At 29.7% G+C, this 23479-nt stretch overlaps 1 protein-coding gene across 2 annotated transcripts; it reads left to right on the top strand.

The window, feature by feature from the left end:
- The first annotated feature begins 1767 nt into the window (after positions 1–1767).
- LOC103570101 (uncharacterized) lies at positions 1768–20348 on the top strand. Of its 2 annotated transcripts, none has more exons than XM_008547707.3 (5): positions 1768–1878; positions 10978–11048; positions 13907–14237; positions 14327–14480; positions 14622–20348. In XM_008547707.3, exons 3-5 carry the CDS (start codon positions 13907–13909, stop codon positions 17044–17046), a joined length of 2910 nt encoding a protein of 969 aa, XP_008545929.1. In that variant the 5' UTR covers positions 1768–1878; positions 10978–11048; the 3' UTR covers positions 17047–20348. The 2 variants fall into 2 exon arrangements, with proteins under 2 accessions (XP_008545929.1, XP_008545930.1); XM_008547708.2 differs by lacking the exon at positions 1768–1878 and adding an exon at positions 1918–2168.
- The last annotated feature ends 3131 nt before the right edge of the window (positions 20349–23479 follow it).

Below are 23479 nucleotides of genomic sequence, written 5' to 3' on the forward strand. Positions count from 1 at the left end.
CGGGATAGGAAAAAAATTTAAATTAAACAAAAGGGCGGAGTTTTTAAAAAAAATTTCAAATTTCGCGCGAAAATTTGATGATTTTTGGCCTGGCAAAATTACATTTTTGATTCGATCGAAAAACTGGAGGTTCATGGTACGTAGAAATCTATAAAAGAAACTGCAATTCAAATCAAATCGATCGGACGATTTGTCTTCGAGTTATAGATGCCATAAGATTTGAAAATGTATTTTCGAGAACCGATAATCGGCTGCTCTTCAGATGGCTGAAACTCAAAAAAACTATTCGAGATATGCACTAGAAATTGTAGTACTTTTGAAGGTATACACTATCGAAATGCTAAAAAAAATTGACTTTTCAAAAGTTCACATTAATGGTCCTCCTTAAAAAAAAAATGATATGAAATATTAAAATTGAAAAAGGTTTGGATTTGAAGTTAATAAAAAAAAGGCTGTTTCTTACTCGAGACACTTAACTTAGCAATCTTGAAATGGTATGAGACACTCTCTTTCGTGATTTAATGTTTCTTTTTTTACCTGTTGTCTTGTATCTTATTCTCTCTCTCCTTATTTCGCGGACTCTACGGACAACTATACGTTCTCCAGCCGTGTGTCCGGCTTCGCCTGACCGTAAAAGGCGAGCAGAAGGCCTTGGGGCGCCCACGCCCTCTCGTCCCTTGCTCTTTATCTCTTTACCACTCTCTCTCTCTCTCTCTCTCTCTTATTACTTTTTTTTAATTTAATTTTTTTTTAATATTCAACTCTTTACTCTTTTACTCCTTTGCGAAAAGATATCTCTACCCCACAACTTCTATCTTTGTTCTCCATACATCTTATACTTATATATACATAGACTAAGAGCCTTTACATTTTATTCCTTGATCGAGAATCACTTTTCCACTTAATCGAAATGAAATTATAATTGAACAAGTACTTATTTTACATACATAGCATAACGGTGGAAAATTGAATACATATTAGATTCAAATAACTTATTTAACCCATGAAAAAAAAAACTAATCTATCAAAGAATTTAAAAAAAAAAAATGCATTTTTACAAAAAAATGAAAATAAAAATTTTAAAAATCAATTTTAAGCTGATTCTAATAGTATATTATTTTCGTAATATATTCAAGAAAAAATGAAAATTTAATTTATTACGAACAAAAATTACAGCGTAATAAAATTATTACTGTTTTATTATGCGCCCGTACAAAATTTCAACCCTCACAAGAAAAAGTTAAAAAAACTTACAGTAATAAGTGAAGACGCGAATTGTCGCTCGCGGCAATCTGAGGAACAATAAAAAACCCAAGTTACTAAAAAGTAAAAAAAAAAAAGTCCTAAGAGAAGAAGAACAAGAGCAAAAACAAGAAATTTACTCGATTAAAGTACAACAGAGATAAAAAATTCACCATAAAGAAAATTCCTCTTTTATTATCTGTATATAAATATACATATATGTGAATTTTTTAATACCCTACACCTACAATGTGAATTTCTAAGCTCATAAACACATAAATAAACCGATGACACTAATACATATTTAATCAAAGCCCGAAGAAGGGGGGCCCCCGTGGATTTACGCGGATTTACCTGCATCCACACACGTAAAATCCACTACTACATAAACAATAGTATTCTATAGTCTTAACTACAATAATGTAGTAGTAAAGTAGTAAAAGCAGTGGGGGTACCAAGCGGTTCCCCATTGGAACTGCAGGGGCCACTGTAGTTGCGAGTAACGAGCGTTACAATCGCGGATCACTCACCAGTCTCGATCGATATTTTGTACCAGCGACACCTGCTTCGCTTTATTTTAAAATAAACATATATATTTTTATTTAAGTTTGTTACATAAAAAAAAAACCCATAAAGGTACGTCAAAAGTTTGTTTAAAGAATAGTGTGTGTAAATAAATTTGAATATTCATTTTAAATCGAGTGACTTTTTATATTTTTCATATAAATCGTGATTTATTTTTAACGTCACTGAGATCGCTAATGTTCCCAGGATTTTAAATGCATCAAGGATTTATTCAAATGTGTCCTTGATATTTGTAATATTTTATTTATAGAATTTAATATTTTTTTTTAACTTTTTATATTTTTAATCGGTGGTATTGACATTTTTTTTTTGTTATTTTTATAAATTGGAGAAAGCAAGTGGTTTGTATTTATTATTATTATTAATATTATTATTATTATTATTATTGTTTTTAATGCATGAGGATAAAGATAAATATAAAATATATACAAGGATAAAGAAAGAAGTCTCGAGAAATTACTTTAGTTGAAGACTTTGGAACGCGACCTGTAACGGAACCGCGAGAGTTTAAGTCTTGTCTCAACTATTATTATATAGAGTTAAGTCTTGACTTGAGTTTACTTGACTTAACTTGACTTGACTTAACTTAAGTTGCACAGTAAAAGCGAAGAAATTTAAAAAGGGATAAAAATGTAATCTTCTTCCGCCTTTTCTCCTTCACCTTTTCATTACGTCACGCGTGAATGCCAGGTCACGACAGGTTCATTTTTTATTTATTGTTTAGTATTACAATTTTTTTTTTCTTAAGGATTATGAGTGTAAATGATTGTTAGATAATTTGCTGCATTGTAGTTTTAATTCATTAGACTTTTATATTGTTGACGGAAACGTAATAATGCTGGGAAAATTTATCATTTTTTTTAATAAACGTCTTCAGGATATTTAACTCATCAACTTTATGTGTAATTTGTAAAGATTTCAAGAATATACTTTTATTAAATTTTTTTTTTTTTTTTTTTTTTTTTATATGGAGCGGCTTTTGTACCTTTGATTAGGATTAACTGTAAACACTTTTTATAGAGGATTTGTACGATTCAATTAGATGATTTAAAATGTTTACTTGTGATTCAGACGACAAAATGATAAATTTAACCATTAACTTTGGTTTTATTTATTTTTCTTGGTGATTATTGTTTTACTTATTTGTAGTGACTGTATTTGGTGAATAGAAATTTATTAAGAATGAGTGTCTATAGTTTTTTTTTTAGCTGATCGGGAAAAAAAGTGAGATCACACGGAAAGTCCGAGAAACTCTTTACGGCTCGTTACACATACGGGCGTGCATCTGTTGTAGCAATTTCACTTTTTATTTTTTTATTTGTTTTACTAATTATATGCTTGTAATGATAGTAAAAAGAAGAGTAATAATAAACAATTTTTTTTTTTTTTAAGTTAATTGATATAATAGAAAAAAAAATCAACAATTACTCTTTTAAAGACATTGTAAATAATAATAAAATTTATCTCTTATTGTAAAAATAAATTAGTATGTTTTTTTTAATGCCAGTTAATAGTAAGAAAAATAATTTGAAAAGTTATAATTAAAAATTTTTTTTATTGAGAAAAAAATATTATAAATAATTAATTTTTTAATTAAAAGTTATGAAATCATTTATAAAATGAATTTTTCATTGGAATTATTAAATGATAGTTATAAATTTTCTTTTTCAACAAATCAATTACAAAAAAAAAAAAAAAAAAAAAATGCACATGTAGAAAATTAAAAATACTATAAGTGCAATTTTTTAAAATATGTTTTTTTTTGTAATTTATCTTTTTAAATAAACTTCAAAAATTATTAGACGTCGGCTAACTTCAGTATCATAATAAATAATAATTTGAAATAAAAAAAAAAAAAAAAAAAAAAAAAAATATGCACATGTAGAAAATTTAAAAAACTATAAGTGCAATTTTTTTAAATATTTTTTTTCGATTATTTATCGTTTTAAATTAATTTCAAAAATTATTAGATCGGCTAACTTCATGATTATAATGAATAATAATTTAAAATGAAAAAAAAAAAAAATATATATTTGTTTCAATTATTATGGGAAAAAATCTATTATAATTACGATAGTAATAATAACATAAATGAATATTTAAAAATCATTTAGATTGGATAAACGTAAATTTCTTAAGGTAAGGCGGGATTCACGTGGGACTGACCTAAAAAATAAATGAAAGTGTTTTTTTAATGAAACTCCATAGTATTTATCAGGGACATTATTATATATGGATTAAAGATGTTGAGTCAGATTCTTTTGTCTTGTAATAAATTTAAATATCATGTCATGATACAGAAAAAAAATTTTAATTAGACCCGTTAATAGTTTGCAATTAAATCTAATGTTACTGTCATTACATTAAATAAAATAAAAAATATAATAGTAACGACAATAATAAATAAGTGCATACTATAAATATATAATAATAAATATAGTTATGTTAAGTATCTTTTAGTGCCATCTTATATAAATTCGAGGACATTTAAAACAAGGACACGGGTTGAATGAGATTAAATAAGATTATTTATAATATGACATAACGTTAGTCCTGTCAATATAATATATCTATGTATCTTCAGCGTGCATTGAAATCACTTTAACTGTTACTCAATGTTAATGTGTTTATTGTCTTGCTAAATTAATTATTTATTATTAAATTCTTCCGGATATTCTCGGTAGTAAATGTTTAAGTATATATCTATTGATATGTCTTACGCATTATTCATATAATTATGAAAGAGAAAGTTCATATTTATAGACAGTTAAAAATAATCTTAACCGCTTTAGGTAAAAGTTATTTATTTAAATTTTCAAAATTTAATTTATTTAAATTTTTAATTAAACAAAATTTAGGTATTGACTGTCCTGCATACCAGCATTCAAACTTTAGGATAAAGGGTGTGATAATTTATCGTCTGAAATTTAATTAAATTGCGCGAATATCATTATTAACCAATGCTTTGGTGAAATATATAAGAAAATTTTAAAATCTTGAAATCAATAATTGCCATCTTGTGAAAAGTAGTTTTTTTTTTTATTAAAAAAACGCGCACTTTAGTAATAAAATAAATTATGATTAGGCATAAATTTATTTTTAATTAAAAATTAATTTTCTTATTATGTAGGAATAATTATTTCTTAATTTATCTACAAAAAAAAGTTTCCTTTGGTTTCAGTAGAATAAATTTTGTTCTTTTAAATTTTGAAAAATTGCGGGAATATTTAAAACTATTAATTAATTTTTTAACGTAGATTAATTAGACTTTATCACGGTTATAATTATAATTAGCAGTTCAATGCTAAATTTTTTGATGAATAATTAAAATAAAAAAATTTATAAATTATATAAGTATGATAAATTGGTCTAGTCGTACAAAAAACAAATGATTCCGAGTCAAAGAACAAATTCGGATTTAAATCTCAAAATTCTCAATGAGGTTGTTGAGGATCAATGTAGATTGACAACACCACAGAAAGTTATCCTAGTTTAGTCCTCAAAGTAGTAGTTACGAGCAATTTTACCACTTTGAGGAGTAAACTGGAATAACATAGTCTGGATTAGAGTCTCAAAATACTCAAAACATAAAGGAATAATTTTATCCGCATTTGAGCCTCAAAAGTCTCATTCAACGTCTCCTCTCCCTTCTTCTTATCCGCAAATAAAATTACCCCCTTCTCTTTTTTCATGAACGCACTATTGCTGTTAAATTATTATAACAGCATACTTAAATGTCAAAATAAAATGGTATGAGTGTCAAAACTGTTGTACTGTTTCAGTTTCAACGCTTTTTAATTAAAAAGTAATTCATTTTTTTTTGTACCTATAATTTTTCTATATAAAATTTTTAAGAGTCCGAAATTATAACTTTTCACTCGTTGAGGATTTTGGGATCTTAGTAATAATTTAAAATCAATAAATTATTCGCATTTAGAGCTCATAGTTCTCATTGAGGATTTTGAGTACTAGAGTTACTTTCTGGGCGGCAAATAAAACATCAAAGGAATTGAGGATTTTGAGGACTAAGCTATTATTTGTTTTTTGACTTGAGATTGTTCCGATAATGTATCCGATTCAAATTCAAATTTACATAATGATGAAAACATAAATGTCAATCGGATAATTTGTCAGGTGAAAAAATGAAAAACTATTTAATACCGAGAATTCAATTATTAATTCAAAAACGCCGGGAGTAAGAATGCACCCGGATGATTATTCCTTCCATTCCCAGTAGAATTGATCACGCGAGAGATCAAACCTAAGAAGTAAAAGAGTATATAAGAGTCAGTTATAAAGAAAGACGAGTAAAGAGTAGAGTATAAAGAGTTTCTCGGTATCTATCTCACTCCCATTTTATTTACTTCTTACTCTTTCATCTTGTTTTCATCCTGTAAAACGTCGACGCGAACGCCAGAAGATCGGAACCGGTCCTGCCGCGGGATACTAGTGTCCTGTCGATTAAGCTGCTGTTGCTCAACTTTAAGATCTCGAAACTTAATTTTACCATTGGGTACCATAAGCACTTTTAAACTTTTAGCTGACGATGACGTCAGTGGTTCAACCTACCAAATATACATATAGGTTATTCATCTCAGATTTTAATTTAATTCATCTCACAATCTCCTTTACAGCTCGATAAATAATTCATTCATTCAATTTACTTTTTAAAAATTAAAAAAAAAATATAAATATATACATACATACATATTTTTTTTTATCGATAAATTGTTTTTTGGACACAGCTCGAATTCTTAATGTCAAAAATATATACCAATATAATTCAATACACGTTCAAAAATTAAAAAAAAAAAATTTAATTTTTTTCTCAGCAAGTTTTTTTTAATAAAAATTCAAAATCGGCTTTTATTGAAAAAAAAAAAAAAAAAAAAAAAAAAAAAAAACCGTTTAGTAAAATTATTTAAAATTAAAAAAAAATTAATAGCATTAAGAAATTTTTTTACAAAAATAGATGAATGAAAAATAATCAAGTGTATTTTCAAAGGCTAAATAAAAAAAAATTTATAGACATATATATATGTATAAGAAGATTAGAACAAATATACATGTCTCAAATAATGTACCAAAGTTTGTAGATATTTCATTCGTAAAAGTAATATTTATTTTTTACTTTTTACAACTCTAAATCCCGTGTCTGTAGTTTACAAACGTACATGTACATGTAGATAGTATAGTACAGTATGTATGTATGTGGATGTATGTGCGTATGCTATTGCTGTGATATGATATAAAATAGGAGAGGGAATATGTTCTGTAACTGACAAGAAGCTTTACTCGTTCTCCAACGCACGCAGCGACTACACCAGTGAAAGTCAACTCGAGAGTTTGCGCAACTAGATCAACGCGTTCTGTCTGCTGTCTCTTACACACAGATCACGGCTTTTATTTAACTACACTACACCCAAAGCCTCCAACTTATACTTTTAAGGCGTGAGCGTGGGCTTATCGTTTCGCGATCAACCAATTATATATATACATACATATACATATATCGGTTATAAATTTAATACTTTTAGTTCACTTGTAAATTGTTAAATACTCAATACTCTTATTTATATTTCATTACATAAATATTTACACGACAAACATTTACTCCGATTTTTTATTTCAATTCGATAAAAATTATCTGATAAAATGAATATTTGCATGGAAATAATATTTATAAAGATATATATACATATATATAATTTAAAATAAATCATATTATTAAATTGCATTGTTCAGAGCGTAAAAAATAACTGTTATTACAAACTATGTTGTTAATAAAATTATTTACTGTGAATTTAAAACTTTCATCATTATTTAAAATTATAATAATTAAATGATACTGTTAATCCGTTTAAATTTTTCAGTTATGCTCTCAAACATCAAAGGAAAAATATATTTTAATACACTTCCGTTAATCTCATAATTTCCCACGTCATGTTTAAGATATTAGCGAGTAGTAGTAGTTGTTGTTGTAGAAGCTGTAGTGTAGGTAAAGATGAGAGAAAATTGTCGAGCTAGTAAAGAGTTTGTTTATATCTAACATATTTACCTTTATTTGACACGCAATTATACTTTTTTAGCTTAAACTATTTTACTAATGCCTTTAGGGTATTTTGATATGTGCTTTCGCGAATTACATATGTGTAAGCGTGACGCATCATAAACATCCGAGAAAAGCTTCAAAGAGAGTAAAAGAGTAAGAGAGAAGAAAAGAGAGTTTTATATGTGTATATATATATGTATATATGTGTGTACATATAAGTACAAGTTTAAGTTGAGTTGAGATGATAGAAGTAGAATAGCATAGGCCCTTGGCAAGACGAAAACGATCCCGACAAAACCCCATCGGCGTATTATCCGTGTACGGGAATATAAGTACATCCCTTTGGCAAGAGTTAGTGTGTATATACGCAGTGAGAATGAATAATGGGCAATGAAACTCGGCGAGGAATTCGAGGCGGGTTAGTCTCTGTACTCTTGCGGGTGTGCCCCGTTCAGTTTCAGTATTCTTTTCTCTTCTCTTATGTTATGCTGTTGTTGTACTGAGATATAAAAGAACCTACGTTCAGATACTATATATGTACCTTATGTTACCGCTTGCTTTCTACAATCTTCATACTTTATTTTTATACACTATTAAACTCACCATACGTCGTAAATTATTTTTTTTTATAACCAATTAAAATTTTTAAAATATTTCAGTGGAAAAAAAATTTCGACGATATTTATTTATTGATCTTTTATAAAGCGCTGACACGAGTTTTTTTAATTACTGAGGAAAATAATTTTGGTAATTATGCAGAAGTACGGTCTCACTTATTTTTGGTGATGAAGAATTCAAATGTCATTAAATTTTTTTTTAAGATTCGACTTGATGGAAAATTTATGAAAAATATATAAAAGTACTTAATATTTTATTCATATTGAAAAATAGAATTGAATAAAATAATTCAATTTTTGATCTTTTACAGTTAATTTTTAAGTACACCAGTACTTGGTTCAAAAAAAAATTTAATTGGTAGAATTTTTATTTTTAATTCATTCCATTTTTCATAAAACTTATTATTAAGAATGTTTTATCTGGAGAAGTTTTTCCTTAACGACGTTACAAAAATACAAACAAAATCATTATTTCCAAGATCAACATAAATCTTTAAAACTAACCCGTTCCTTTATTTTTAATGATCGTGATATTTCTGTTCATAAATGTGCCGCAACCCGAGTCAAAAAACAAATTATAGCTTAGTCCTCAAAAGTCTCAATTCTTTTGATGTTTTATTTGCCGCCCAGAAAGTAACTCTAGTACTCAAAATCTTCAATGAGGACTATGAGCTCTAAATGCGAATAATTTATCGATCTTAAATGATAACTAAGATCCCAAAATCCTCAACGAGTGAAAAGTCATAATTTCGGACTCTTAAAAATTTTAGATAGAAAAATTGTAGGTACAAAAAAAAATGAATTACTTTTTAATTAAAAAGCGTTGAAACTGAAACAGTACAACAGTTTTGACACTCATACCATTTTATTTTGACATTTAAGTATGCTGTTATAATAATTTAACAACAATAGTGCGTTCATGAAAAAAGAGAAGGGGGTAATTTTATTTGCGGATAAGAAGAGGGGAGAGGAGACGTTGAATGAGACTTTTGAGGCTCAAATGCGGATAAAATTATCCTTTATGTTTTGAGTATTTTGAGACTCTAATCCAGATTATGTTATTCCAGTTAAGTCCTCAAAGTGGTAAAATTGCTCGTAACTACTACTTTGAGGACTAAACTAGGATAACTTCCTGTGGTGTTGTTAATCTACATTGATCCTCAAAAACCTCATTGAGAATTTTGAGATTTAAATCCGAATTTGTTCTTTGACTCGGAATCATTTGTTTTTTGTACGACTAGACTAATTTATTTATTTATATATTAATTAATATATATATTTAATATATTTATTTATTAAACTAGGATAAATTTATATACTGTTGTCGATTTTCAAATTATAAATTGATCCTAAAAAACCTCTTTGAGACTTAAATTTGTTTTTTGATCCGGGATAAAAAATGAAAAATTCTATTTTTTTATTTCCTAAGCGAAAATAAGTGAGATTGCACTTTGGCATAATGATAACATTTTTTTTCTACTATCAAAAATATCTAAAAAAAGTAAAATATCATTTTTTTTTTCTTTAAATAAATAAATAATAAATTTATGTCAAATGAACAAATATATTATGAGTAAATAGTAAATCCACGCCCATTAACACGTAATTCTTCGTAGAAAAATAAATAATTTAATTTTTCAAGTACATATAATAGCGCTATAACTTACTTACAAACCTATAAAAACTAAATGTTTCATAATATTTAATTTATCTTCAATGAAACATTTAATAATTATATTTTTTAAAAAATTATGTAAGCAAGTTGATTATAATAATTAGTGCAACCGTTTTTTAACCCTCGGTTAAGGCTCTTTTTTTTTCTATATATAAATATATATTAATAATTTATTTTTACATCTTATTTTTATCGTCAATAAATATCCGAGCGTTTAAAATAATTCACGAGGTGGAGCTCACGTCATTTTTCGCGTTAAGGTAATTGCGCTTGCATGCTAACGAAGCGATGTCTAATTGCCACATGTCGTATATCCGAGTATTTGTGTGTTATCACGTATGCTATACGTGCAATGATTAAAGTTTATGACATAAAAACAAAAGTTTAAATAAATAAAAAAGTAAAAAAAATATTTTTTATTTTTTTATTTTAATAAATAACTAAAATAAAATAATTAAAATTCTACTGATGTATTTTTAAATGCGTTTCAAAAATAAAAGAGAATGCTTGATTGAGATACCGGAAATGAGTAAGGCCGGATTTTCTTAGGGCTTGAAAATAAAAAAAAAAAAAAAAAAAAAGTAACAGTAATAATAACGATAATAATCAACAGAAATTAAATTCATTAAAACAAATCAGTGGATAATACAAGTAGGAAATGATGATCAGTAATTACAATAGATAATAATTATATTATTCAAATAATAATTGCGCAATTAAATTTCTACGTCCGTCACCTACGTGATCGATTAATCAGTGAGATGATGTGTATCATTATGTAAGAAAATTGTCATTTGTAATTACAGAGTTTGAGTCATGACGTAGCTACAGTAACCGGTTTAGGGTTGAGGGGACTGTACTGGACACTAAAATCAAGGTAATTATTTTTATAAATATCTAAATTAATTCGTAATATATTTTATTTATTAAGACATCTATTATTTTTATCAATCATTCAAGTCTTTTAACACGTTTTTTATTAATTATGCTTTTTAAATCTGGAAGTAAGTTATTTTTAACTAACGGAGCCCTAAATCTTGCGATAAAGGGACGGGATGGGCAAAACGGGGTACTTAAAGAAATATCAAATTTTCAACGATCTAAATGCGCTAAATTTTATTTTTTTTTAATGATTTCCAAAATAAATAGAAAACGTCCTCAGTTGCTGTTCAAAAAAAAAAATTGCGGGCAAAATGGTACCCCGTAAAAAGTGTAAAAAAAAAAATTTCTGGATTTTCAATGAATTTGATTAAATTAAATTTTGACTATTCGATGCAAAGAAAGAAAAAAAAAATTTTTGAATAGATTTTATCATAAAACACTCGATTTTTGAAAAAGTTTAACAAAAAAATTGTAAATAATCCTGAATTATATTTTCAAAAATGACTTTGGGATTTTTAAAAAACGAAATATCAAATTTTGAGGGTACTCCATTTTGCACCCTCCTCTTCCCCTACTTAGACCTAATTTTTTAATTATTTAAATCGGTATAGATCTATCTAGACTAAAGCCAAATAATGCAAAATATCAAATAAGAACAATTCGAAATTTTCATCAAAAAAATTTAAAAACTCAGTACCTAAAGAAATTTAAATTTCAGATAATTTGTACAAATTTTGTAAGTCTAAAATTAAAGACAAGATCTATATTGATCAATAAATTTCCTTAGATCTAATTTTTTCTGCGAAAATTTATATATATTTGATGAAAAAAATTTTATTATTGTTATATAATTTGTAAAATAATAAAAAATATTATTTAAGTTATTACATGTAAGAAAATAGTTATGATACCTGTCAGATCAGGATATATGTATGTATAGATATATATGTTCATAATACAAGTTGTCCGTTGGTAACGGTGTCTCTGTGCACTAGAGCATGCTATATTTTAAAGCAAAGAAAAAAGACCAACATAAGAAATGATATATATATATATATATATATATATATATATATATATATATATATATATATATATATGAATTGTAAAGTAGCTAAAGGAAGTAATGCACTCGTGCTAGCAAACCAATACTTGAAAGAAAATAAATAAGAAAAACCACTTGTTTGCCCATTCTTGGACAAAATTCCTTCGCGGCATGATCATCGACGTGATTCACAGTCTTGGGGTCTTAACAACTCAGCTATATTTGCATAAGTTACGTATATTCAAACCTAACACGACGACAACCACGAAAAAAATATACTAAAATAAATAAGAAACAAAAAAGGATACGGATCAAACTACACAGCTAATACTTATAAACCAACCTAACACACTACCTCCGCATCTGTAAAAAAGCTTTCACGGTGTAAAAACACGAGCAACATTTTTTTTAAAAATAAAGTGATAAGAAGTGACTCAACAAGTTAAGACGTGTGATGCTAAATCACATCTTCTCCCTCAGTGATCACCGGGGTTTTTTTGTTCTTTTTTAGTCATTTCCGATGTAAACACGGTTGACGTCACGTCCAAGTGAATAAATTTAATCCTAACCACAGACTGGTATAGATACGATAGACTCTGCTAATACGAACGGATGAAACGGGCAATTTAAATTGTCGAAGGTTCACGGAAATCTATCATTACACGCGGCCTCAATACAATTGTTTAAATCTGTATCTGTACTGTCCCTATTTTCAAACGTCCCTGATACATTTTATTAACTGCTAATGACTTGTTGATTGCGAGATAAGATTTTTTATATTTATTAAATATAATATTGCACAAAATGAATCGAATGTTACAAGAATGTCCTTGTACAGTGATCGAATTGCACGCACGTGCATACTTGCTTTGACAAACGGCTTAGAGAGTGAAAGTTGTGTAACTGGAATTCAGTTGCTAAATTTTTTTAAATGCAATTTATCGTCACTCTTGAATGCATTACTTGCTCTAGTTATAAATTAACTCTATTATTATTATTATTATTAATGATTAAATTCCAATAGTATATAATATATAAGTCTACACTTATAAAATAAAAACTTTTACATTTTGGAACCCTCATAAATTTTAAACTTCTTGACATTATACTTTCACCACTCGATACAACATAGCTCGAAAAAGGTTTTAGGCCACTTATCATAGTTAATTTTTATAGATATTTATTTCACGTCAATAAAAATATAAGATGTCATTTTTATTAATGCTTAAAAGATATTTTTATCTTACATCTTACAATTTTTTACTTTCGTTCAAAATTAAAGATGGTGAATTTATTTACAAATGGAGTTTGTAACAAAACTATGCATTTTAGAAAAAAATTTTTCAAACAAAATCTTTAGGAAATTTAATTTACTACAAAAAAGATTCAGGGGCATATTGATGTAGCTTCGATAGTTTTTAAGTTATAGAGAAAATGAATAAAGGGTCAAGTCATTTAATAATAAATTAAAAATTATTTTTTTACTTTGTGTTGCATTAACGGTTAAATAAATAGATGTACGTAAAAATATTATGAGACCTTTTTTGTAGAGAATTTAATAAGCTATTAAATTGTTTCTATACATTTTTGTCATATCTGTATTGGTTTAGCTGTAATTTTTAATTTTTATGATAGACGTTTAAATTTAAATTTAAAAGTTGGTAATAAAAAAAAAAATTTAATCGCGACCAGTGAAGCAGACGAGACTGCGGGAAATCAATAGAATATAAAACATATAATATATTATTTTATTTTATTTATAATTAATGACCATGTTATTTAATATTATATTTGTTTTTAAAAATAAGATGTGGACACTGTTGCTGGTGATAACGCTGTCCAGTGAAGCGTGGACACAAAGCAACTATGCATCCCAAGGCAATAGTATTGAATATCAACCAGGATTACCACCAAGCACAATACTCGATGGCAAAGTTACTAAATTGGACGAGCTGTCGCCGATAATATTTCTCAATCGTACAAAGGCTTATTTGAATTGTAGTCAAGGTAGTATGCAGGTGGAATTAAAGTTTGATGAGCCATTCTACGGTGTTGCCTACGCTGATTTCGATCGTAACAGCGCCTGCATGGTAAAGGGACGTGGGTTTAATTATGCTGAATTGGAACTGCCTTTAAAAGGTAACGTTTAAATACACACGGTCATTTATATATACTGGGATTATATACCAATAAAATAAATAACTTAATTTGATGGATAATTTTTTTAGGATGCGGTACAAAACAAGATCCTCAGCGTGTTTTTACCAACAACATTGTGGTACGTTTTCATCCGGGACTCGAAATGGATGGGGACGAAGTTATTACGATAATATGTCGTTATCCACCGCCAATAACACCAAAACCATCAATAGCCCAACAAGTGTAAGTTTATATCAGATATATAAGAGCATGCATTAATCAATGTACCAATTTCCGTGGCAATTTTGCACACGAAAACAGATCAGAGTACATCCGGCCGGCAATTTAATCGTTATTCACGTTGGTTACTTTTTGTTTATTTAGATTGCCACCAATACCCGCAGAAGGAGGAGTACCCGAGCCGCCATTAAAAGGTTTTCAAATTTTGCTAACAATTTGTGCTCTCCTTTTCCTCTCATTGTTACTTCTGGGACTGGGATGCTCGTATTTGTGTTTAAAACGACGCAATATCCGGGTAGTTCATCGACATCCATTTGGAAGTGCAACAGGATCTGAAATAACAAAATTATCCGGGTCTTCGCTCGGTCATCTTTCGATGTTTGAGGGTCTTAAAATACCACGTGCCCACACATTATTACACACGGCTGCCTCTTCTTCAGGTAGCGAGGCAAACCTTGTAATCGATCATTCAGACACTCTTCCAAGCGATTACCCAAGCGAGAGTCACTCCGAAGTTGGTATGGAGACAACAAACGCCTACGGTTTTGATGAAATTATACACTCGACTCGTTCCACAACGTCATTGACACCTGGACTATCCCAAATCGATGAAGTACGCTCACTTCCGCCTTCTTCAATGGATTCTTATGACAACAAAGCTTATATACATGATCACCAAAATATACATGCAAGTTCATTATATTCTGAAACAATGACCGATATTGATTCAACGCGAGCAACAACTGCTACGTCACGAATTACCACTCGACATCCGATAGCGGGTTCTGTGGAACCGAAATTCGATGTGCAAATGAGGGTTAAGCGAGCTCCACCACCACCAAGTCCATTGCCGTCAGAATCTGATGCCAGTATTGCTCTAGAGCGTAATTTAACGACAATCTTGGAACGAGAAGAAACAATTCGTTCAATGGAAAGTCCTACCCCGCGTATGACAACGTTCTCATATGTACCAGAGCTTCATAGTCCCCCTAGTAGTATGATATCCCGTCAGCAGACACCGCCAGTTTACTCGAGAATCTTACGTAAACAAGCAGAACGTGAGAATCACGAGATAATAAATGGATCAACAGTACAACAAGGATCACCTGCTACGACTCTACACCGTCCGCGTTCTCTGACAACACTTGAAGAGTACACGGAAACGAGGACAATGACCGAAATGACAGATGCGTCACACGCCAAATACAGAGTCGCAAGTATATTAGCACCTACACCACCACCACCACCTCCAATAGTACCAACAACAACAACCCACACATCAACATCTATTCAGCAGCGTGAACATATTCGTGAGGAGGTTGAACCCCTCGTTGAGCCAGTCGTTGCACCTAGACGTCCTGAGATAACGACGCACGAAGTTGATGACGTATTTTTACGTACCGTCACTGAGAAAAAAACAATAGAGGATGTTGAACGTCACAAGCGACAAGTCACTGAATACTATGCCCGTAAACCAGATCCTAAATGGGATGTTACAATTCGCAATTATCCCGCAGATGAAATTCCACCAGCACCACCGCAGTGGGAAAATTTCTCAGATGTCAGTTCGGCATCTAATTTAACAATAATCAATGATCATATACATATGCGTTCTGCGGATGAAGTTGATTCGACGATAGAACCAACGTACAGTCGCGCAGAAATGCCATCACGATCGCCCCATGGTTTGGATTCCGAGAGTATGGGTGATCAGTGGGAGACACTTTCACGAGTACTAGAACCGCAGTATGCCGGTGAATTGACAGACGATGAACGTGAAAAATGGCGAGAAGTTATTACCACAGAAAGTACTCTACGGACATTACTGTCAGAGGCTGTTGTTAAAGAAGATTATGAATTAATTAGAAAAGATGCTAGGTACCAGACTTTATTCCCACCAGCAAAATGGGATGTTATTATAAGAATATTAAGTCCACCACCAGCTTCTTCAATAGCATCTAGTAAGAGTGGACAGAAATACAAGCGTAGCAAAGGTTCGGAATGGGACAGCAGATCGAGAAGATCTTCTTTGCCCACTTTATATGAGTATGACAGTGATGGGGGCACGTCTATCAGGACTCATGATGTTCCGGGTGCACCGTCTGAAGATCGTGCACGTCGTTTAAGTACAATGACACGAACAGGAAGTGAAGTTGATCTGAGATCGGAATCTGAGACTATCAGAAACTTTAAAATGCAAAGAGATGACGTAAGTGTCAGCTCTTATGAAGCGGATTCAATCGTCAGGTCACTAAGTCAACCCAGTTTAGCAAGATCCTCTGAATTTGCTGAACACTGGGGACTGCCGGCAAGAAACTTGCGCACTTGGGCACCTGAACCTGAAGACATTGCCAGCTCGCCGGACACTACGCCGATGGCCATTAGACGAGGCGATCGAGTTGAAGTCATGACCTCCTTCGATTCAGGCAACCATCCTGGTCCAGGTGGACTTACCAGCACCTTCACCCGATCCACGAGGTACTCGGAAAGAGAAACTGTACGAGTTACTGAAGCTCCCAGACATTCTGGCTGGTTTCACGACGATTCAGAACCCGAAATGCAAATTTAAATAATTTACGAACGATTATTATTAACAGTTTTCTTATTAAAGATTTTCTTACTGTAAGATCTTTTTTAAAGCACGAATAATTTCACTGATCTTTATTTGTTGAACAAACAATTCAATACCCAGCTAAATTCGGTGCATTGATTTTCCCGAATTAAAACATACTGCTCAACTATTTCCAATAATTGCGGAAAATTTAATTACCGACCTACAACTAATTAATTTATTATTTTAATTAATTTACCATTTAATTGATAATATATATATATATATATATATATATATATATATATATATGTTGTTAATTGCTGGTTAGATTAGTGTAATAAATTTTTTTCCTTTTCAGCGACTGAATAATTTTGTTTGACAAATCAAAGATCATTGAATCGAAGCACCGAACTTGCCGATTTTATAAATGAATAGATGAATATATTTTTTATTTATAATCTATACATTTACACTGCCCAGAGTTCCGTACTGACGATGGATTATTTTGTTATTATAAATAATAATAATGAAGAACAAAATAAATCCACCATTACATTGCCGATTTCGAAGACTTCGATTCTTCATTAATCGATACTGCAGTCATTTTGAACATACATGTATCTATATAGATATATAGATATATATTTAAATACTTTAGCGTACTGCCTAATTTTTTTTATCCTGCATGCTTTTGTACCAAATTTATCCATGTGAATGGACCAGTACTTTTTATACTTTTTAATTTTATATAGATCCGCATTCGGACTAGATCTGCTGGACTTTCCACTTGCCACTCGAATATTCAGTCTCCAAATCGTCACATTTTTTATTCTCACCCCTTTTTAGAGAATTAATGTGTGTACTTTTTTAACGAGTGGGACTGTAGAGTCTGGCCTTGAGCCTCGATGTAAAAAGAAAATAAATCGAGGCCGGTATTTTATGTCATTTTTTTACTTCATCATCTAGATAATTAACATTTGGACTAGACTTTTTTAAAAAAACGTTTTATAAACGCTTTAACGTCATCATCATTTATTTTATTCTAATGATTATTGTCATTATAATTTTTTATTTTATTTTTTAAAGAAAAAATTTTTTATGTTAATGCAGGAAAAAAAATGTGTAACTCGATGTCATTACAATTACCCGCGTACTAGTGATAATAGTTATGTAGGTCAAACTAAAAAAGATACGGTGCTGGGTACGCTTCATTTTAGTTTATAAAACAGAAAAAAAAAATATTAATAATTAATATAATATTTTTTTTATCTGCAAGATCAAAAAAAAGCAATTAAATGAATCACTACTGCGCAATAACATTTAAATGGTAATATCTTGAAAGTAAATAAAAAATATTTACAAGAGAAAATATTTTTTTAAATTATAAAATCCATTTAAACTATTGCGAGTTCGCAATCGTCAACTCATTTTAATTAACTTTTTATAAATGTCTGACTAAAAAAATTAATTTTAAATAATCATGGCCTTTCAAGACACTGATACTTATATTTTAAATACTTAATTACGGAGAGAAAATTGATCAAACAGTTTTTATAATATAATAATAATAATTCTCATACTTGTGGTAATGATTTTTTTGATACAGGGGAGGGAGGAGAGGGAAAATAAGAATGTCTGTAAAAAAATAAAAAATTTTTTAAGTTTTCCCCAAGGTTAAATTTATATTTTTTCTCTCATATTAAAAATAGCTATGATATAGTCGACTCTCTCTTTGTGGCCATTCTGAAAATGTCTGTTCTCCTAATTTCAACATTTAGTCGTTCTACCACCAATGGACAGTCATTAATTTTTTAATACCCTCTGTATATCCGTAACAAATATTTTACTCGCTCTCTTCAAGTGTCCGCATATAAATTTAATTAATTTAAATAATTAATATATAATTAACAAAATTAAAAAAATTTATAGCACTTAATTGTATGTCTATGCGTTAGAGAGTAATCAAATTTCAAACAAAAACGCCAATTTTTATAAACAAATAAAAGTTTGAGCTTCAATATCTCTTAAATGGTTGGATTTACGAAAAAAACATAAGAGACCTTTTTTGAAGAGTTGTAAATTTCCTACAAAAATTAGCATTAGTAATAGCTGTACTCTTATTTTTCAGCAAGTTATATAATTTTTCTCATTGCACTAAAATTGGAAAGTATCATTATTTAGACCGGGTTGAATGGCATTAAAATAAACTTTTTTATTTTTTAAAATTATTTTTGGGTCTCAAATAAATGATTTGTACCAAGTAAAATAATCTAATTTGTGAAATAACGAACACCCTAATATATGTATAGTATTTATACATGAATAGTTTTTCACAGCAGCCAGATTCAGAGCGGACACTTAGAGAGAATCTAATCTGCTAATAAAATCCACGACCAAATCGAGAATAACGATATGATAGTGGGGAACTGTATATCTCAGAAATATATTCCCCTACACCCCCAAAATCGGACACTTTCAAAGAGTCGACTGTATATAAAAATTTATTTTTAATTATAAATCATAAAAATTTTCATTAAATTATTTGAATAAAAATTTTAAAAAATTTTGAAAACAATTTTGGGTGGCCCAAATTGCCCGCAATGTCCGTATTGCCCTCGCATGAGATTTATTCTCATAAAAGAAACTGTTCATATAATTTTCTCTCTGCAAACGCTTAGACTATTGATTTTAACATAAATAAAAAATTATTAATTGTATAATAATTAAATTAAATTCTTGCCATGATTTAAATGTTTTTGACAAAATTGTTAAAAAAAAAAAAAATTACAAAAAACAAAAAAAAAGAGTCAAGGTGCTAAACTGTACATAAGTTAACATTAAAAAAATAAAAATAGTGAGTGAGGGACATGAAAGTCAAAAATATGTATTACTCGAGAAAAATAAACATATATTGTAACATTATATTAACTTTAAATAATAATAATAATAAAATTTAATGCGACTCAACACGAGACCTGTATATTCCACTGTACTCAACTTACAGAATAAATGTTAACGCTTCTACATAAAAGCTCATGTAACTTAATCATCCTTGTCAGCTATTTTATAATAAAATAATAAAGAAATGATAAAATTAACATACAAACAAGTAAATAAATAAAAAAAGTTAATAAACTGTAAATTGAGTTTGTAAGTAGCAGTAAATTTAAAATTTACGTATATAACCTTGAAGAATTTGTCGCAAAATTAATTCCAATCGATCCTGGCTCCCTCAAATTCCAATAATTTAGTCACGCAGAGACTTGACGATAAATGGCTAACTAAATTCTAGGTCTTCTCCCAATCGCGCTGCCTTCCGGCACTATTTTTTTTTTTTTCTTATACAATCGAAAGCTATAACGTTGGATAAAAATGAATAGAATATAAAAATAAAGTTAAATAAAATAATAAAATTCTTTATACGTATGAATAAATTACTCCTACGCTTTCCCAAAGATCCATGTAATGTAATAAAAAAAAAGTCCTAATAAGGCCATTCATAAATTTTTATTATTTCCGGGTCAACTACACGGAGAAAAAAAAAATGAAAATTTTTCTAATTTTGCTTAGGAGAAATTCCTTTGTTGGCGTTGTAAATTTCACTATGTCAACATGTGAATTCTAACTATGTCACATAGTAAATTTTCCTATTCCAGCATAGAAAAAATTTTTATGTAGACATTGAAAGAATTTCCGGTTAATATTGCTGGAATTTCTTTAATGACAAAAAAAAATTTCTCGATGTCAACATAGGAAAATTTCCTATGTTAACATGGAAATTATTCCCATATTAACAAAGTAAAAATTCCTATGTATGTAAAAATGAAATATTTGTAAACTGATTTTTTTTTTTTTTACGTAATTTATGAAGTAAATAAAAATTAATTAATTGAATTGATGATTATATACTGTCGGAAACACGATGTAATCGACTTTTACGTACACGTTTATATTAATTGAATTTATAAAAACATTTGTTCATGTAGGTGCTACAAAAAAATTTTAATTAAATTACACAAAATTTTTTTGAAAACTTTGAAACTCTATTTTCGTATACCTTAAAACCAAGCATCTCTATTTTATTGCTTTAAGGTCTAAATAATTATAATAACCAAAATATCTTGTATTTTATTAGTTTTAGTTTCTTGTGGATTTTTCCTATACAACATAGCAATTTTTTCTACGTTGACATGAAAATTTTTTCTATGTCAACATGGGTATTTTTACTACGTCAACGTAGGAATATATGCTATGTTAATAGAGGAATTTTTTCTTTGCCAACCTAAGAAAAATTCCTCTGTTGATATTGAAGAAATTCTGGTAACATAGGAAAAATTTCTATGCTAACACAGTAAAAATACCCATGCCAATACAGGAATTTCAGCAAAATTAACAGAGGAATTTTTCGATGTCTACATGGAAATTTTTCTTATGGTAAGATAGAAGATATCCCTATAATACATGGGTATAATTTCTGTAAAATATGGTTATATTTTAATTTTTCTTGGTAAATTTTCCCATCTTGATAAAGCAAAACTTGCTATGTCAACAAAGGAATCTCCCCTAAGCAAAATTTCAAAAATTCCCATGTTTTTCTCCCCATGTATGAAATCAGTGACTTTTCTATTTCGATCATTACAGTAATGACGTTAAAAAAAACCTGATGCTTAATAAAATTAAATAAAGTTTTGTAAACCGTGGTGAAAGTCAAATAAGTTTCAGTAAGAGTAGAAAATTTTTTTATAAAAAACTTTTTAAAAATATTAAACTCTCAAGATCACTTTGGGCGTCTTAACGTCTCGAGTTTTTAAGAAAACAAGCAAAACAACTCGTTTGCAAAAATATGTCTGAAATAAGTATTGAGAGAAAAGAAGAACCAGAGATAAAAATGAGAAGATATGATGATATAAATACGCATGCGTTTAGAGTAGAGTAGCAGAAAGTGTCCCACAGAGACTGTAAAAGCAACCCCCGTGCCTCCGTAAAATCGAGCAGTCACGTGTCTCTCTGGCGGCCGGTAGCTGGAGAGGGTACAACTCTCTCTCTCAACTATAACGTTTAGTTCAATGTTACTGTACAGACGTGTACTGTGCTTGTCGAGAGGGAGATAAAAAGGGGAGCAAGCTTCAAGGTAAACGGACGTAGAAAGCGCTAACGGGGTGGTTAACGGTGTTGGTTTGATGCTGGTGGGGTTTGTAGTTTGTGGAAGGTGCCACGCCGATTATACAAGTCTATGTGTCTACCCCCCGGTATTTCCACTTGCACTCAGTTCCTGAGCGACTCTTATGGACTCATCATCCACCCTTCCGTTCACGGCTCGTGCATTAGATAATTTAAAAAGTTGTTCGTTAATCGAAAAATTACAACCGACGTATTTCGCCCACAATTTATAACTTTTCATACTTTAAATCAACGGATACACAAATCATTATTTTTATTTATTTTTTTAAGTTTACCCTCTAAGGGATGATTGTACTTACGCTTAATGCGTTAAGTAGATTAACCAACGAGGACTTTTAATCCGTTGGAAATGTCTTCGAGTGTCTCTGAGAACGTGGGTAGTATCTATTTAATGCGTTGAGCAGACACTGATTTGTGATGTGAGTTTAGCCAAACGTTAAATTAATCTTATGAGTTTTAGTCTTACACTGCGCGGATTTATCTACTAAATGGATGATTTTGCGGATGTACAGATTTATCAGTTTATGTTAATATTTGATTTAAATCGGATAATGTAATGTCGGCTACGGAATATGATAAATTATAAATCAAATGTGGCTTAATTGAGTAACTATGGATGCTAACCTTGAACTGATAATTAAAATAATAAAGTTATTTAATTAAACGGATATTGTAGTCGTTGAGAAAGGAAACGTTTTATCGCATTGCTGAAGAGTCAACTACCTGTTACTCCAGGTGGTACAGGGGATTCGGAAAAATGCCAAAACGTCAGACTGCAGTGGATATATTGTGGCTCAAGGCCAATTCAATGAAGATAAAATTATGATAATTATACTGTGGACTGACAAGTGATTATTTGTAGTCTTATTAATTTTCATTTTTATCTTGACTTTTTTTACTTTTTCATTTGATCGGATAACATTTAAATTGATATGGATAGAGCTGGTGAGAGTTAGTTTTTATCGAATGAAAATATACGGATAAAATAAAGATGAGTTCGTTGAAAAGGACAGCGAATCAATGTGCGCGCGATAACGCACCGATGCGCCGGTACGCTCTTGTGCCAAATCCAAACGCTAAAAGTGTTAAAAGTCTTCCTTACGGAAACAGCGTATCACTAGGATCTCCGTTGAGGTTACGTTCTAAAGGCGAACTGAGGTCTATAAGTTTTGAGGGCAGCAACAGAGTGCTGCCCTGGACTATAAGGTTAGTTTTCACTTTTTTAATTGAATTAAATATTTATTTTTTTTTCTTTTTTTATATAAAA

Source organism: Microplitis demolitor, chromosome 7 (assembly GCF_026212275.2).
Source record: "Microplitis demolitor isolate Queensland-Clemson2020A chromosome 7, iyMicDemo2.1a, whole genome shotgun sequence".
Lineage (NCBI taxonomy): Eukaryota > Metazoa > Arthropoda > Insecta > Hymenoptera > Braconidae > Microplitis > Microplitis demolitor.